At 65.2% G+C, this 15507-nt stretch overlaps 4 protein-coding genes across 4 annotated transcripts; 3 read left to right on the top strand and 1 right to left on the bottom strand.

Annotated features, from left to right (window-relative positions):
* EMIHUDRAFT_219473 (hypothetical protein) lies at nt 1–2170 on the top strand (the record flags this gene model as incomplete). Its single annotated transcript, XM_005758512.1, has 6 exons — nt 1–826; nt 1028–1064; nt 1158–1212; nt 1359–1643; nt 1791–1978; nt 2119–2170. The coding sequence occupies 6 exons, from the start codon at nt 1–3 to the stop codon at nt 2168–2170; spliced, it is 1443 nt and encodes a 480-aa protein (XP_005758569.1).
* A 1462-nt stretch (nt 2171–3632) lies between these two features.
* Nucleotides 3633–4247, bottom strand: EMIHUDRAFT_106983 (hypothetical protein; the record flags this gene model as incomplete). Its single annotated transcript, XM_005758511.1, has 1 exon — nt 3633–4247. One exon carries the CDS (start codon nt 4245–4247, stop codon nt 3633–3635), a length of 615 nt encoding a protein of 204 aa, XP_005758568.1.
* A 1451-nt stretch (nt 4248–5698) lies between these two features.
* EMIHUDRAFT_219469 (hypothetical protein) lies at nt 5699–6487 on the top strand (the record flags this gene model as incomplete). The annotated part of the gene is made up of 1 exon (XM_005758510.1): nt 5699–6487. The coding sequence occupies one exon, from the start codon at nt 5699–5701 to the stop codon at nt 6485–6487; it is 789 nt and encodes a 262-aa protein (XP_005758567.1).
* A 4274-nt stretch (nt 6488–10761) lies between these two features.
* On the top strand, nt 10762–11685 carry EMIHUDRAFT_106981 (hypothetical protein; the record flags this gene model as incomplete). The annotated part of the gene is made up of 1 exon (XM_005758509.1): nt 10762–11685. One exon carries the CDS (start codon nt 10762–10764, stop codon nt 11683–11685), a length of 924 nt encoding a protein of 307 aa, XP_005758566.1.
* Between the last annotated feature and the right edge of the window lie 3822 nt (nt 11686–15507).

The raw sequence follows: 15507 nt of genomic DNA, 5'->3' as shown, positions 1-15507 counted from the left end.
ATGCCTCTCTATTTGCCCCTCCTTCTCGCTGGGCTGCTCGTCCGAAGAACACCGCCTCCGCGCTGCGGCCAGCCTCTCGCGTGTGCCTCCGAGCCGGTCTCGCAAGGCCGGACGCAGGCAGCGGTTGACGTGAGCAGCGCCAACTCCACCTACTCCAACCTCTGCCGGATGTGTGGTGTCTCGACGCAGCAGGATGCCGAGATGGACGTGGACGGCTTCGTACTCGCCTTTGAACAGCTCTTCTGCAACGGCGCTGCGCTCGCTCCGGAACTTGCGGACGAGCTTTGCGCCGCCGTCAGCGCTGCTGATGGCGAGGACGTGAGCCGCGCGGGCTGGGCGGCGTTCCACGCGCGGTGGCAGGAGGCGAGCTCGGCTGCAGCGCACCTCGCGGCGATGACTGCGTCGCGGCGCGAGGCGGCGGCGCTGGCTGAGAAGGAGGCGCGGCTCGCCGAGGCGGCGGAGCGCGAGAGGGCGTGGGTGGAGAAGCAGGAGGAGTACATCCTGGCGCTCGCCGAGGCGAAGAAGGCGGCCAAGGAGGCGGCGGCCAAGGCGGCCGAGAGCGCGCGGCCAAAGCTGATGGCCGACCTGGCGAGGCGGCCGGGCAACTGGTTTGAGCAGAGGGAGGGCGCGGCGCAGGTGGCGGCTGCGTACCGCTCGCTCGACCCGGAGGCGTGGGAAGAGGTGACACGGTCGGTGGGCGGGCTCGGCGAGACGCTGGAGACGATCCGGAGGCGCATCTGGGTGCCTCTCTGCGCGCCTCGCTACCTGCTCGACGAGCTCGGCGCCGAACGGGTCAAGGGGCTGTTGCTGTACGGCCCTCCCGGCTGTGGAAAGTCGTACCTCGCCTCGAGGCGCACGGCTGCATCTCGGCCACATCTCGGCGACATCTCGACCACACCTCGGTGACATCTCGGCTGCACCTCGGCCACATCTCGGCCACACCTCGCCTCGAGGCTTTGCCAAGCGGGAGCTAGCGGCCACAGCCTGCGCACCCGCCCGTGTGAGAGGCGCGGGGCCCGCCACGTAGGCTCGCGCACGGGCTCTCTCGCCGGCCCGCCACGCTGGTGAGCGGGCCCGAAATCATGGACAAGTGCGTCGGCGAGTCGACGAATCAGCCGGTTGCCCCTCCACTCATCTCCCGCCGCCTGCTCCTCGAGGTACGTCGGCAACTCGGAGGCGCAGCTGCGAGACCTCTTCCTCAAGGCGGCGGCAGTAGCAGCGGGAGAGGAGTAGTCGCGAGCGACTCGGGCGGCAGCGGCAGCAGCAGCAGCAGCGGCGGCAGCAGCAGCAGTAGCAGCAGCAGCAGCAGCAGGTACGGACACCCTCTGGTAAAGCGTCCTCCCCGCCCTCTTCTGCAGGCGCCGAACGTGCCTGCGCGGCCCGGAGACGCCGAGGACGTCATGATCGCAGCCGAGGACAACGAGCTCCACGTCATCGTTCTGGACGAGTTCGACGCGATCGCCCGCCGCCGCTCCGAGGACAGCGGCTCCTCCGAGGGGGGCGCGGCGCGCGACTCGGTGGTCAACCAGCTGCTCGCGCTGATGGACGGCGTCGCGGGGCTGCCCGTACCCACCTTCGTCGTCGCCCTCACCAACCGGCGCGAGCTCGTCGACCCCGCGGTGCTGCGGCCGGGCCGCCTCGAGGTGCAGGTCGAGTGCGGCATGCCCGAGGCCACGGGCCGGGCAGCCATCCTCCGCATCCACCTCGAGCGGATGCGAGACTCCGGCCGCCTCGCCCTCGACGGCGGCGCGGCGGCCGGCGGCGAGTGCACGCTCGAGCGCGTCGACGAGCGCGCATTCGGCGCGTGGGTGGACGGCCTCGCCGCGCAGACGGAAGGCTTCTCCGGCGCCGCAATCTCCGGGCTGGTGCGCGCCGCCGTCGCGCGCGCACTCGACCGCGCCGTCTCGCTCGCCGACACCGCCGGCTGCCGCGTCACCGGCGCGGACTTTGGCGCCGCCATCGCCGACCTCCGCAGCTCGTCGCTCGAGCTGGAGCAGGCGGGGACCGCGGAGGGGGGGGCGGCCGACGCGGACCCCGATGCCGCGGGGCGGCGGCAGCAGCAGCAGCAGCAGCAGCAGCAGCAGCAGCAGCAGCAGCAGGCCGTGCAGGCCGTGCGAGGATCATGAGCTCCATCAACCTCTCTCGGCGGCCCGCCCTACCTCTGGCCTAGGCCCCGGCGGCACGGCGCTCTTAACGACAGCCGGCTATACAGCTCGTGCCGCCCCCAAGCCGCAAGCGCCCCGCGGTCGGCCCTGCGCGCAGCGCGGCGGCGTTCCACCTGTCCGCTGTCGGAGCCTGTCGTTGAGGGTTGAGCGAGTTGTGGGGCACGCCGCGCTCTATATACTACTTACAATACTCTACTCTCTCGGGTGTGCTTCCGCGGTGGTCAGGGCGCTTCCGCGCGGGCCGCCCGCGGGTGTACACGTAGTACGGTTCGTAGCTCTGGGCCGGCGCGGGGGCCCCAGAGGGTGTCCATGCGGGGGGGAGATGGGGTCCCCCAGCCCGCCGCAGGCGCCGATTTTTTCGCGCTTTTTTTCTTTTTTTGCGGATTTTTTGCTTGTTTTCATGGGAATTCGGCGTACTTGCGGCCATGCTATCACGCCTTGCGACAGCCTGTCGGCGCTGCTGACCGTGCCATGATGCACAATTGATCACCTGCATAGCTCGCGGCCTTAGTATCAAGCATTCAGTGACGACCTGATCGTACGGCCAGTAGGAAGGTGTCCTTCCATCGTGTGCACGCTTCTGACGCAATGCGCGTCACCTCGGATTGGCTGCTGGCACTCTCGAGGCTATGCCTACACAGCCTCGCGCGCATGGGCAGTCAAAAGGGACCACGCACTTCTCAGGACAGCGCCGGTGCCTCTCTCTTGGACCGGCAAACTTGGTGGTATCGTGTCACCAATGTGGGACCAGTGCGGCATCGCGCCATCGACAGCTCTGAACTGCGCCTCACCACTGACCGGGAAGGCCGCCAAGTGGGCCAGCACAGGTCGCACATGTGGCAGCAGTCAGCAGTGCATGGCTGATAGCTAGAGCAGCAGCGTCAGGATCGCAGGGTCGGATCGTGTCAAGCCTCTCGCCCGGCCGGCCGCGTGCAGACGTCGGCCTGTCTGCTGTCTGCAGTGATCTGTCGGCGGTCAGTACGACCGATCAGGTTGGAGGTTTCTCATGATTGGAGGGTCTATCTGTGTGTACTCCTCGAGATCTCTCCAAATCTGCCCTCTAATCAACCGTAATCATTCGGGAAGTTGGTGCTCTGAGCGACTCTGAGCGCCGGAGCCCCGTTTCCGCACTGCGGCGCGGCGCACGGTGTGGGCCGGGGCCCCCGCGCCGGCCCAGAGGTTCGTAGGAAGTACGTACGTGTCTCTGAGACTGAGTCTCGCGGCGGCGCGTCGGACTCGCGGGCGGCGGCGGGCGGGGGACGCGCGGCGCGCGCCACCGCGCGGGCGTTTCGAGAGCAGATTTTCGTGTGTTTTTCGCGAGTAAAAATAAGCGCGGCAGTCGATCCGGCCATCGACCGAGCCCCTTATGTATCCGTGCGTTAGCGAACGATCATTGCATCACAACTCGACACATTGCTCATTGGCTCCTGGCCGTCCCGCCACACTCAACTCACACACAATATAATGTCATCTGCCGCCCCGCGTCTCGCTTCGCCTCGCCGCTCTTCCGGCGGCGCGATTTTTCGCCTTCTCCTTCTTCCCAACAGGCCCGCGACGCTTCGCCTTGCCTTCCTTCTTCTTGCGCCTCGCGCCAGCGGCCAGCTTGCTTTTGTAGCCGGGGATGGCGGTCGCCAACGGCTGGTCGAGGTTGAACTTCTTCTCCTTGGGCCGCGGCGCGCTCGTGCCTCGTTGCTCGGCGGGACGGCCGCGCGGCCGCGGCTCTGGCTCCGGCTCCGGCTCGAGCGACTCGACCACGGTGGTGGCCGTCATGCCTTGGAAGTCGTAAGCCACCTCGTCGAGCGGCGCGGCGGGTGGTGGTGCTGCTGCGGCGGCGGGAGCGCGAGACTTCGCGCCGCTGGACGCGGCGGCCGCCGGCTCGCCGAGCGCCTCGCCCAGTCCGATGCCGCGCAGGCCCTTCAGCTGCTCGCGCTTCTCCTTGCGCTCCTGTATCTTCTCCTGCCGCACCTCCTCCGCGATGCGCTGCCGCGCCTTTTGCCGGCGCTCCACCTTGCGCTTGTGAAAGCCGGTGATGAACTCCTTGCGCGCCTTCTCGTCAAAGACGAGGACGGCCTTCTTGCCCATCGCTGAGCGGTTTGGATGGGCCTTGGAGGAGGGCGACTGGAGTGGGAAGCGCCCGGATCGCCTGGCGGCTTGCTGCGGCTCGGGGCACGAATCCCCTCCGTCACAAAAAGAAATGGTGCACACGCCCAAGGGTGGGCGACGGCTAGCGCATCACACCCTTCTCCTTAAAATCCCTGTGTGGTGGCGGCGTGTCGTCCTCCCATCCCTCCCTTGCGCCGTCTGTTTTCTTTCTTTCTTTTTCAGCCTTTTTTTTCTTTTCCGTTCGCCTTTCGCCGCGTCTGCTTGGGGTGACTCGGAATAGCTGATCGTAACTGGAAGACGATTAACCAGTTGATCGCCAGGGGGTGCCAGTAATCGCCTTGCGGGGGGAGCGGGGGACGTTCCCCTCGACAGCCCGCGTCTGGACTTTTCCTTTTGGGCACTGCCTGGCTGGAAGGAGACCCCCCCCCCCCACACACACACAAAAGAAATGATGCGGCGCCACTGTGACTTCTGCTAATTTTGGGGGGCGGCAATTTAACAGACGTGACAGCATGCCTGCAGGAGTAGCAGCCCGCGTCTTCTGATAAATGCAGTATGGAAGATACAAAGAGAGAGACAGTTTTGCCATCTGCCAGTGGCGCAGCCGCTCAAGAGCCCGACGGCAGTCGACTGGCCTCCAGTTCGAAACCCGACTCGCGCGCTGGCTCGCCAGAGCCCTCGCCAGAGCCCTCGCCAGAGCCCTCGCCAGAGCCCTCGCCAGAGCCCTCCTCGTCCTTGAGCATGACCGTGAAGAGGTCGCCCGGCAGCTTCCCCTTGTGACCTCGATCCTGTTCCCGCTGGGCGGGCGGACAAAGATGGTGTGCGCCGAGGAGGCGGTCGACTCCGGCATCGCAAACGTGTGAAACGACCACTCCGGGTTCTTGATGACGAGCTGCATGTGCTCCATCTGCAGAGAGAGCCGGCAGATCGACCGCTCGAGGCGCTCGAGGTCGGCGACGAGGCCGCCGTCGCGGAGATCGCGAATGTGCTTGTCGCGCTTTTTGATCTCTCCGACTCCGTGCTGGAAGTCGATCTTTTCCTGCAGATTCCGAATCTGAAGCCTGCAGGTCGCTCGAGGCTGCCATGCTGGACCAACTGCCGGAGTTGGACGCAAGAAGAAAACGCCGCGCGTCCTCCCTTGAGTTATCGGCTCCTATAATGGGGTCTTTTCATCGCAGCGCAGATCTATCGCAGCGCACTCGCCATCTGCGAGCCTAGCGCAGCGCGAACTCGCCGTCTGAGCCTAGCGCAGCGCGAACTCGCCGTCTGAGCCTAGCGCAGCGCGAACTCGCCGTCTGAGCCTAGCGCAGCGCGAACTCGCCGTCTGAGCCTAGAGCCGGCTCGTTTCTTTCAACAGCCCTGGCCGGCCTTTTCAGGCCTTCCGCGGTCCCAGTCGTCAAGTCACGGTAGCGCGCCTTTTGCCCCACACGATGGCATCCACAGCCGACGCCGAGGCGTGGGAGACGGACGAGCGCGGCTACGTCTTTGAGGAGCGGCTCGCGACCGCGGCGGAGCACAAGGACCGCGGCAACGAGCACTTCAAGGCTGGCGAGTGGCAGATCGCGCTGCGCCGGTACGAGCGCGCGCTCTACCACTGCGCCTTCGACCCGATGCAGATGTACGACCTGATGGAGAAGCACAAGGCCGCCGCGTACGCCGTGCAGACGCCCGTCAAGCTCAACTACGTCGCGTGCGTGCTGCAAATGCGCGAGGCGGGGCTGGACGTCGCGCCGGTGCAGGTGGAGGGCGAAGAGGAGCCGCGCGATCCGCTGGACCGGTGCGAGGAGCTGATTGGCGAGGTGCTCAAGGCCGAGCCGAACCACGCCAAGGCGCACTTCCGGCGCGCGCAGCTGCTCCGCGCGCGGGGCGACACACGTGCCGCGCAGGAGGCGCTCGAGGAGGCGGAGCGGGCGGGAGGCGGCAGCGCGAGCGTGCGCGCCGAGCAGTCGCGGCTGCGCGAGATGGCGCGCGCCGAACGGTCGCGCGAGCGCGAGCTCTACTCAGGCATCATCCAGCCCTCCTCCAACGTTAAGGCCGCGGATGAGGCGGCGGAGCGGAGAGCGCGCCGCGGGCAGCTGGTGGAGACACTGGCGCTGCCCGTGACGGGGCCGCTGCGCGCACTGTGGTGGGCCGCCGCCGCCCTCGTCTCGCTGCTGCGGAGGCTGTTCGCCGTGCTGCTCCGTCTGCGCCCCGACGGCGCGCTCGAAGCCGTGGAGTAGGGCGCAGACGAGGTCGTACGATGTTGGCACCGGGCACCGCCTGGCTTGTTTTATTTATTTATTTCTTGGGCACGGCACCCTGGCTGCTCTTTCTCTTCGAGCTTGGATTGGGCCGCCCTGCAGTCCTCCACATCCTTAAAGTCTTAAAGTGGAGCCAGCACTCCTTTGTCAAACGTGTGTCCAGCGTAATTATGCTCGTAGTGAGTCCTCACGTACCCTCATCTTTGCACGTTCTGAGTGCGTTTTCTTCTTCGAGGATCGAGCCGAGCACAATTCGCAGTGTTGGCTCCTCGCGGTTCATGAAGAAGAAACCGGCGTGGCCAGCGTACTGTGTCAGGTGAGCTCAGAGAGCCGCCCTCTGCGCGCGGGGCCTGGCGCACGCGATCCGGGCCATGTCGTTTAACCGTCCCTTTTATGTTTACCACCGCTCTGCGCTGTGCTGCCTCCTCGCCTGCAGTAGCCTGAAGCAGCTTCCTCCAAGTTACGCTGCGCAGCTTGGCGAGGAGCTCAACCCTCCGGTGATGTTCGACAGCAGGCCGTGTGTCAGGCGCACGGCGCTGGGCGCCTGTGCGGAGCAGGGCGGCAGCGCTGGAACGAGTACGACCGCTCCAGGTTCGCGGCGCGTGGTCGAATCCAGCCCGGCGAAGGAGATTGAGCCCGAGTCTGACCTCATTCGGGAGCTGCGGCAGCGGAGTGCCGCCAACGCCGCGATTAATGAGGAGCTGGTCAGAGAAAAGACGCTCGCCAACGGGCTTCCTGGTGGCTTTGGCCCGTTTTCGAGCTCCACGGCTGTCATGGGCAACGACGGCAGTATGGTCGTCCTCAAGCGCGGACGGTACGAAAATCTCAAGGACAAGGGCAAGATCTACAAGTCTGCGTCCGGCCTGGAAAAGTTCGTGGACGGCTTCGACCCTGCTGCGCCCGAGCCTGCTCGGCAGAAATTCCTGGGCCTCTTCTAGCAGAAGCCCTCGTTCGCTCGACGCGCACTACTTCTCGTTGTTAACGTTATGCGGTCCCGTTAAGTCCCGGTCTACACAAAGTCACACGGCATAGCACACGGCCGGTGTGTGATCTGTGATATGTGAGGGTCCGCCCGCAGGCGAATTTTGTATACCGAGGCGGTGCCCGGTGCCGAACCTGTCGGACCTTAAGACAGCATTGTAGATCCCTGGGCGAGGGTGGTGGAGGGGGCCCCGCCCGGTCCGGCGGCGGAGCAACCACCACCTCCCCCGGCGCGTGCCGGTACGACTACGAGCCTCTTAGGCAGGAGGATGTCTATGTCATCCCCCGTGGGATCCAGACCTGCCCCACGCCCCAGGCCATGGGGCTGACTGTCAGCGCTAAACCGTAACCCGCCGGGGGGCGGGCCGGATCCACGCGTTCCCAGACAGCCCCATTGGAGGTAGGCCGCTAGTCTAGCCAATCAGCCTTAAGCGAGCGGCCTGGCCGTTGGAATGGCCGAGTATCCGAGAGGCGGCAGCCTCTGCCCTCGGAGAGGGGGGGAGGTCTACGACCTACCTAGTTGTCCGGCATGCGAGGGCATGCTCGGCCGTTCGGAGTCCCCCCCTCGTAGAGGACGTCGGAGGGAGGGGAGGACGACTGTCTCCGCAGGCGGACCTCAGTTACGAGCCACCCTCCCCTCGAGACGCGAGGCCAGCGCTCTTGGGGCCGAGCCCCAGCGTGCACCCTCCGTCCCACACGCCTCACGCGGCCTCTGGCTGGAGCGGGATCGCAAGCGAGTCCCCCAGGCCGGCGCGCGTCTTCCGAGAGAGGAGCAGGAGCGAGGGACATTCTTAGTAAGGGGCATGCAGGCGCATGCACGGCCGTTCAGAAACTCTCCAGCCGTTGGAATGGCTGCGCTCCAGCCCCTCCCCGGGCCGAACGGGTAGTAGGCGTTGGCGCCGAGGAGGGAGGAGTCGCCGAAGGACGGGTAGTCGTCGGTCATGCGGGGGGAGGAGGAGTCGGCGAGCAGCAGGGAGGATAAATGCCTGAGAGGGTGGGGAGGGAGGCGTGAGGCGCGAGGTGAGGGGCGTGTGGGCGCGGGGCGCGGGGCGTGCGTGGGACGCGAGGCGTGAGGCGCAGGGCGTGGGGCGGGAGGGCGCGGGGCGCTCGAGGTGGGGGCAGGGTGTGTAGTGTGTGTGTGTGTGTGTGTGTGTGTGTGTGTGTGTGTTGGTTGTTTGTGCGAGGGCAGGGCAGGGCAAGGCAGGGCGGCGGCGAGCGGCGAGCAGCATCGGCGAGATCGGCGACGAAGAGAGGCGATGGTGACGTACACGGCGGCATTGTTCACGGCAGCAGCGCCGGTGGCGGCCCCGCGCAGCGGTGGCGGCGCCCTGTGTGAGGCAGACTGCCCTGCACAGCCTGCTGGGAACGCTCCCGACGAGCGGCGCGCCATGCGGGCCCGCCGCGGGCGACGCGGGCGGCGAGCCGCCACGCGTGTCGCAGGCGTAGACAGCACTGGCGAAGCGTGGCGGCCGGCGCCGGCCCCGGAGGCGGCTGCAGTATGAGCAGCGAGGCAGAAGTCACTGTCCAAGGCGTACTGAGCAGGCTGCCATCGAGCAGCGCGCCATGCGGGCCTGCCGCCGGCGACGAGATTGGAGAGCCGATAGGCGAGCCGTCGGTCGGTGGTGATATGGTCGGCGTCGGCGCGCGCCGACCAACGCGGCTGCAGTGGGCGTCATGTGGCGGGCGTGGGACTAGCCATTGTGCGAATTTCGGACGTCCCTTAGTGTTGTCCGGTGTGTGCTGAGACGATGTAGGCAGCGTGTAGATCGGTCCCGTCTGAATACACGTAATGCTGCTCACGAGCTGGCCCAAGGACACCTTATACGTACACGACACGCGGCCTTAGCGCGCTCACCTTTTCGGCCTCTCGAGCACTTGGAGCACTTTTGGAGCACTTGGAGCTAAACGGGGGGCCGTGGTGTGCGGCGGGGAGCGGGCCGTAATTGTAAACACGGGTCTCCGAGGGTTAGTTCCGTGTACGGTTTCCCCTTCACTGCAGAACGCCCCCTCTACTCGGAGCTAACGGCGGTAACGGGCACACAACACCATACGCCTCGCACGTACACGGCTAACGCCTAAATATGCGACTCGCCCCAGGGCTCCCCGTCCTCCGCCCGTCAGGGCGAGCCCTCAATTATCAGTTTGACTCGGTCTCTTGCTCGCTTTCCGGGGGTTGCCAGACTGCCTCTGCAGTCGCTTCTGATGTCTCTTCGTCGCACGTCGGCCGCGGCCCTGCGCCTGCCACCGTCTCGCCTTTTCTGCTCGATGCCGGAGCACTTGGAGCACTTGTGGAGTGCAGTCATTATACATTAACCGCACGCCCAGGACCGGGGAGCTAAGAAGCGCACCCAGTTGGCCAGATGATTGGCATCGGGTTGCGGGCAAGAGAGCCCTAGCCCTGGGGGGTGCGCGGTCGCAGGGCCATAACACGGGTCTCCGAGGGATAGCACCGCGCTCCGGGTTTCCCCTAGCAGCAGAACGCACCCTCTACTCGGAGCGAATGATACGAGAATACTCTCCGAGGGTTGGTCTGCGCTTTGGGTTTCCCCTAGCTGCGGCGGCGCCCCCTCTACTCGGAGCTAGTGATACGAGAATACGCACGATCCCCCATGCAATACCTTACCCGAAGATAATACAAAAGAATCCACACTTCATAAGGAGCTCACCTCAACACCTTGGGTGCAGTCCCTCTGACCCTACCCCCGGTGCCGGTGAGCGGTGTGGGCGCTGGCCGGCACACTTTTAGGTAGAGGTACAGTAAAGGGGTACAGACATGGGCCACTTACCTAAGGTGGAGGTATAGGACACCGCGCGCTACCTCGGCAAAGGTACGGGTGAGGTATGGGCGCCTCGCCGGACACACGCTCGCCCCTCCCGACGGCCCCGCCCGACACGCTAGTCAATCAAGAATACAGTCGCCTGCGAATGAAAAAAATATGCACTTCTCGTTCGCTTGTCTTTTCGAGCGCCATACGCATACCCCCGACCAAACTTCCGCCCGGTTATAAGATATAACCGACCGGAGTTCGATCGATAAAGCAAAGTTGGAGTAACGGCGACCGACCGCGTTCGCTCGCTCGCTCGCCACAATGCAAGCCGCCCTGTCGAGCAGCCTTTGCGTATTTTTTCATTTCGCTCAGTCCTCAGAGACATTCACCAACAACAAGAAAAGAAACAACATTTCAAAACTGAAACTTTGTTCGAACGCACGTGGCCAAGGACGTACGGCGCGAAAGGTAGTCAGCCGACCAGACAAAGCAACCGCGAAAAGCATGGGTGGCTGCAGCTCAAAGACGTACGACAACACCGCCGAGCCGGTCCCGCAGCCAGAGCCGACCAGCATTCCCGCCGACACCACCGCTGTCGACACCACGCCCGACGTCGCGCCCACCGAGACGCCCGCCGCCGACGCGGCGGCCGCACGCTCGGACGTGGAGCCCGAGGCGGAGGCGGCGGCGGCAGAGGAGCACAAGGAGGAGGGTTCGGTCGCTGAGGCCGGGGCGGCGCCTGTCGAGGCGGCCGAGGAGCAGCCGCCGGCCGAGCCGACCAAGGCGCCCTCCTTGGTGGACAAGTTGGTTGAGTACGTGTCGGGCCGCAAGTCTGAGCCCTCTGTTGAGGCTGCCAAGACCGAGGCGGCGGAGGCCGACGCGCCGGTCGAGGCGGTGGAGGCGCCAATAGTACGCGCGCTGATTGACGTGGAGGCGCCAGAGGAGGCGGCGGCGGCCGCGGCGGCCGCGGCTGCCGATGCGGTCCCCACTCTGCGCCCCGAGGAGTCCATCTTTGGTGTGATTGCCGCGGTCTTTTCGCCGCGCAAGGACTCCACCCCGGTGATCGAGGAGCCGCAGGTCGAGGAGGCGGCGGCAGAGGAGGCGCTGAACGAGGAGGTGCCGGCTGAGGCGGCTCCGGAGCCTTCTCCGGAGCCTGTGGCCGAGGAGGCTGCGCCTGAGGCTGCTCCGGAGGCGGCGCCCGAGACGGCGGTGGAGGAGGCGCCCGCGGTCGCTCCCGAGGAGGAGGAGGAGAAGCCGACGCTGATCCAGAAGCTATCCAAGGCCTTCTCGAACCTCCTGCCCGCCGCGCCGAAGTGCATGCCCTCCCGCCCCGCCCTCGACGAGGAGCCGGCCGACGCCCCGGCGCCTGCCGAGCCGGCTGCGGCGCAGTGGGGCACCAAGCGCATCAGCGCCCAGCACTGGAAGTAAGCGAGACCGAGTCCTCCCGACCGGAACACCTGAGCGAGGTACGTGTATCGCGAGGCCCTCGTGCATTGGGCTCCCGCACATCCTAGCGCGCTGGTACGTAGTGTTGTCTGGTCAGCACAAAGGGAGGACGGTGCACGGTGCGCGCGTGTCAGAGGTGAGAGCGAGGTGAGCGTTTTCTTTACATCTTCTTGCCACAACAAAGAGCCACTAATTGATGCCGTCTGCCTAAGTTGTGCTCTCGTGGAGACCATCCGCACACCCGCTCTGCGTGCGCCGTGCCGCTGCGGGGGCGCGTTCGCGCGAGCCGCGGGGCGTCGCGTCGTTCTGCTTCTGGGGGGCGCGGCTGGTCGAGGGCCCGCAGGCTGCGCGCGCGAGTGATTCTGAGATCAGGTTGGGCGTTTCCCCTTTGGAGGCAGACATTTCAGAAAGCGAATCCCAGGCCGCATCTCCCCGCTCGAAGCGGGGAACCCGTCCCGGGCGCCCGCTGGAAGCGGGGGCGCCCGCTCGAAGCGGGGGGCGCCCTCTCGAAGCGGTGGCGGCGCAGGCTGCCACCGCTGCCCGGGCGCGCCGAGCGGCGGCGGAGGGCCGCCCAGGCCACCACCAGTGCCTCTCCCACCGGCGGCGCGGCGGCAGCGGCGCCGACCGCCCCTCCATCAGCGGCGGCGCGAGGCTGTCGTCGGGACGCCGGCAGGTGACGCGCGAATAGGGTGCCACCGGACCGGCCGACGAGCACCCAGCGGATCCGTCATCGTGCATGGCGAGCCGAGCACCGCCGCGTCGCTTCTCGGCGCATTGGAGAGCAGAGGAAGCTGCTGGCGTCGCGGCTGGGATCGGCAGCGGCGCCAGCAGCTTTCTCGGATCTGAAGCGACTTTGAGCGCCGATCGATCGATCTGAGGGCTGACCGATGGGTGGCGCTGGGAGGAAGACCGCGCCACCCGTCGGCCAGCCCTCAGCTCCGCGACGGCGACTCGATAGTCGTGGCCGGCGCTCGGCTGCCACACTCTAAGCTGTGCCGCCAGGCGCTCCTGGAACCGTGACGTCACTTCTTATGGATGCGGCACTAGGGACGCCCAATGTTTTCGTAAATGTAGAAGCCACTCTCTCGCGTGTGGAAGCCACGACTGCGTAGTCGTGCTCCCCCGGAGCACGCCATAGAGCGCCGGTGGTGTACCGGGCGCACGCCCGCAGCCGTACACACTGCCCTGCCACCTGCCAGGGGGGCGCCGCAGGCGCCCCAAGCGGCGCGGAGCGCCGCCGCAGGCGGCGGACAGCAGGTGCGCAAAATTAAACGCCATTTTCGGTTCCGCAGTTTTGCCACTAACGTCGAAATCCGGTACAAATCGAGACATACGAGCCGAGCCCCCCACGAAAACCACAGAGGGGCGCGCGGACGACAGCGCGCCGCCAGGGGCGCCGCAGGCGCCTCAAGCGGTGCGGAGCGCCGCCGCAGGCGGCGGACAGCAGGTGCGCGAAATTAAACGCCATTTTCGGTTCCGCGGTTTTGGCACTGTCTACCAACTTTGGTACAAATCGACTTGCACTTGGTCTGAGCCCTGCGCTGCGTTTGAGCCTCCATTCTGAAATTACGTAGAAGGGAAGGCAGCAGGTCCGGCTTGCGAACTCCGCTGTGCGCCGACAAGCGGTATGGCGCCGAGTAGAGGCCATTTTCCTATTAGAAAAGGCTGTCGGAGAGCGCAAAATTTTCTTCGCTGCGCGCCCAACCATGGTGGGCACGCAGCGGGCGCCTGCGGCGCCAAATTTTTGAAATGTCTGCCAGTCGCCCAACCTGATCTCAGAATCACTCGCGCGGCGCACAGAAGAGCGCGATCCGCGCATATGCCCCAGAGCGCCTGGCTTTGTTCCCGCGCACCAATTCTCGTGTTGCTTTAAACTCAAATGTCCAGAGAAAGGACGCACACGGCTTCACACGAGCCGGGGTGCGCACGCGCAGGACAGAGGAGGACAGTGTGTGGTGACACGAAGAACAAGGGTGAAGAACGCGAGGTCTACTACCTGCACAGCGGTGCGCGTGAAGCTCTGCTCGAGCTCCTCCTGCCTGCTGCACTGCCCCGCGACGACCGCGCGGAGCGACGCGAGCGGCGCACGGGATAGGCACATCGATGGGCGTGGGCGACCTGCTTCTTGAGCTCTGCTAGGCGCCGACCACCCTCGACAAGTGGGACAGGCAGCCGGTGCTGGATAATGAGGAGACGAAGGTCGTTGGCAGTGAGGGCGCTCGAGCTCTTGCCTGAGAGCTTTGCCAGCAGGGCATCGTCCCTGCCGGTCACGACCGGAGGCGCTGACCAGCCAAACAGGTCGTCGTCAGGCACCGGGAGGAGCAGCGCACTGGGCGGCGGCAGCGAGGGTGGTGTTGTCATGCCGATGTCGGCCGCGGTGGTGTCGTTGGTCGCCACGGGTCCGGGAAATAGCGGCGGGTGAAGCGCGGCGCGCATGCGGTACTCACGCGGCGACGACATACTTCGACTTCCGTACGTCCTTGCACACCCTTGCCACGTGCGCTATAATTAAAGGGAAATCTATTCCTTCTTTTGCCCTCTCAGCCAGTGCGAGGTACGGTCCATCGAAAACCGTCCCTCTCCTCTCTTTCCGGCCGGTTCGGGGTGGCGGCACGGCGCGCAAAGGAGTGTGTGATTGACCCACCCGTGTCGAGCGTGAGGCTATGCCACAGGAGTCTGGTTCGATTCACCGCTTGGATCCGCGATGCTACACTGGAATGGCCTCCACGATGATGGGCACAGACGCCTCCGACACCAGCGGCACTGCCGTTGAAACCGGTCGTGCGCTTGTCACGCTGCTTCGAGGCAGAATCACGTCGATGTGGTATACGAGCCTCTTTGCCTCGAGCTTGACCCGTGTTGGCTCGGGCTTTGGTAGAAGGGACTCGTCCACCCAACCCGCACTGCTCCGTGAGCGTCGCCACCAGCCTTGCTCTGTGCTGCCGCGTGCAAAGGTATAGCGCCAGGCTTGAGAGAATCATGTACCCGACGTATATCCCCGCGATCAAGTAGTACGTCGGCATCCTGGGTGCTGACGAGTGCGTCGGCATCCTGGGTGCTGACGAGTCACCGCGCAGCAGCTTGCGCCCTGCGCCCCATCGCACGCGCAGGACTCCTCTCGGCAATCGCTAGTACAAGTCGCACCAGCCACCCGCATCCAAACCCCGGGCAGAAGTCACCCGCCTTGAATTCCGCTGCGCCTTCTTCTTCCGAATTCGTTGTGCACGGGGATAGATCCGTACATAGCAAAAAGTGTACCCCAAGGAGGCGCAGTACTCTGTCTGCCCCATGTCTAGCGCCTCAGTGCCGCTACATTCTGCATGGCACTCCTGATCCGCTTCGATCCAGCCGAACCCACATCGACGCGTTCTTTCTACACACGGGTTTGTGGCCACGCAGCATTTTGCTTCTTCTTCCTGTCCGTCGTCTTGATGCGTGCATTGGCAGTGGCATCAAATCTGTCGTGTGTGGCGGTGACTGAGTCGATTAGACTTACCGTCTTCATGCATGCGCGCGCACACATGGAAATGTGCCGACGCAAAATCGTCCGTTTTTATTTGAGCCTTGAGCACTGGATAGGGTCGATTCCGCATTGTGTTTAGGTATGTTGTTGGCAAATCAAGACACAGAGCTCACACCGCATGGACCATGGTACGGGACCCCTCGATCGTCTCGCCCTCCGTCGGTTTTTCTTTGCGAAATAGGAAGGGCTTGCCTGGGAAGGCTTGCCTCACTCTACTCGTACACTCTCACTCACTCACTTTCACACTTACTTGCACTTGATTGAGCACTTTGGGGCACTTG

This window comes from Emiliania huxleyi, assembly GCF_000372725.1.
Source record: "Emiliania huxleyi CCMP1516 unplaced genomic scaffold EMIHUscaffold_86, whole genome shotgun sequence".
NCBI classification, from domain to species: Eukaryota; Haptophyta; order Isochrysidales; family Noelaerhabdaceae; genus Emiliania; species Emiliania huxleyi.
This window is presented reverse-complemented; position numbering and strand designations above follow the sequence as displayed.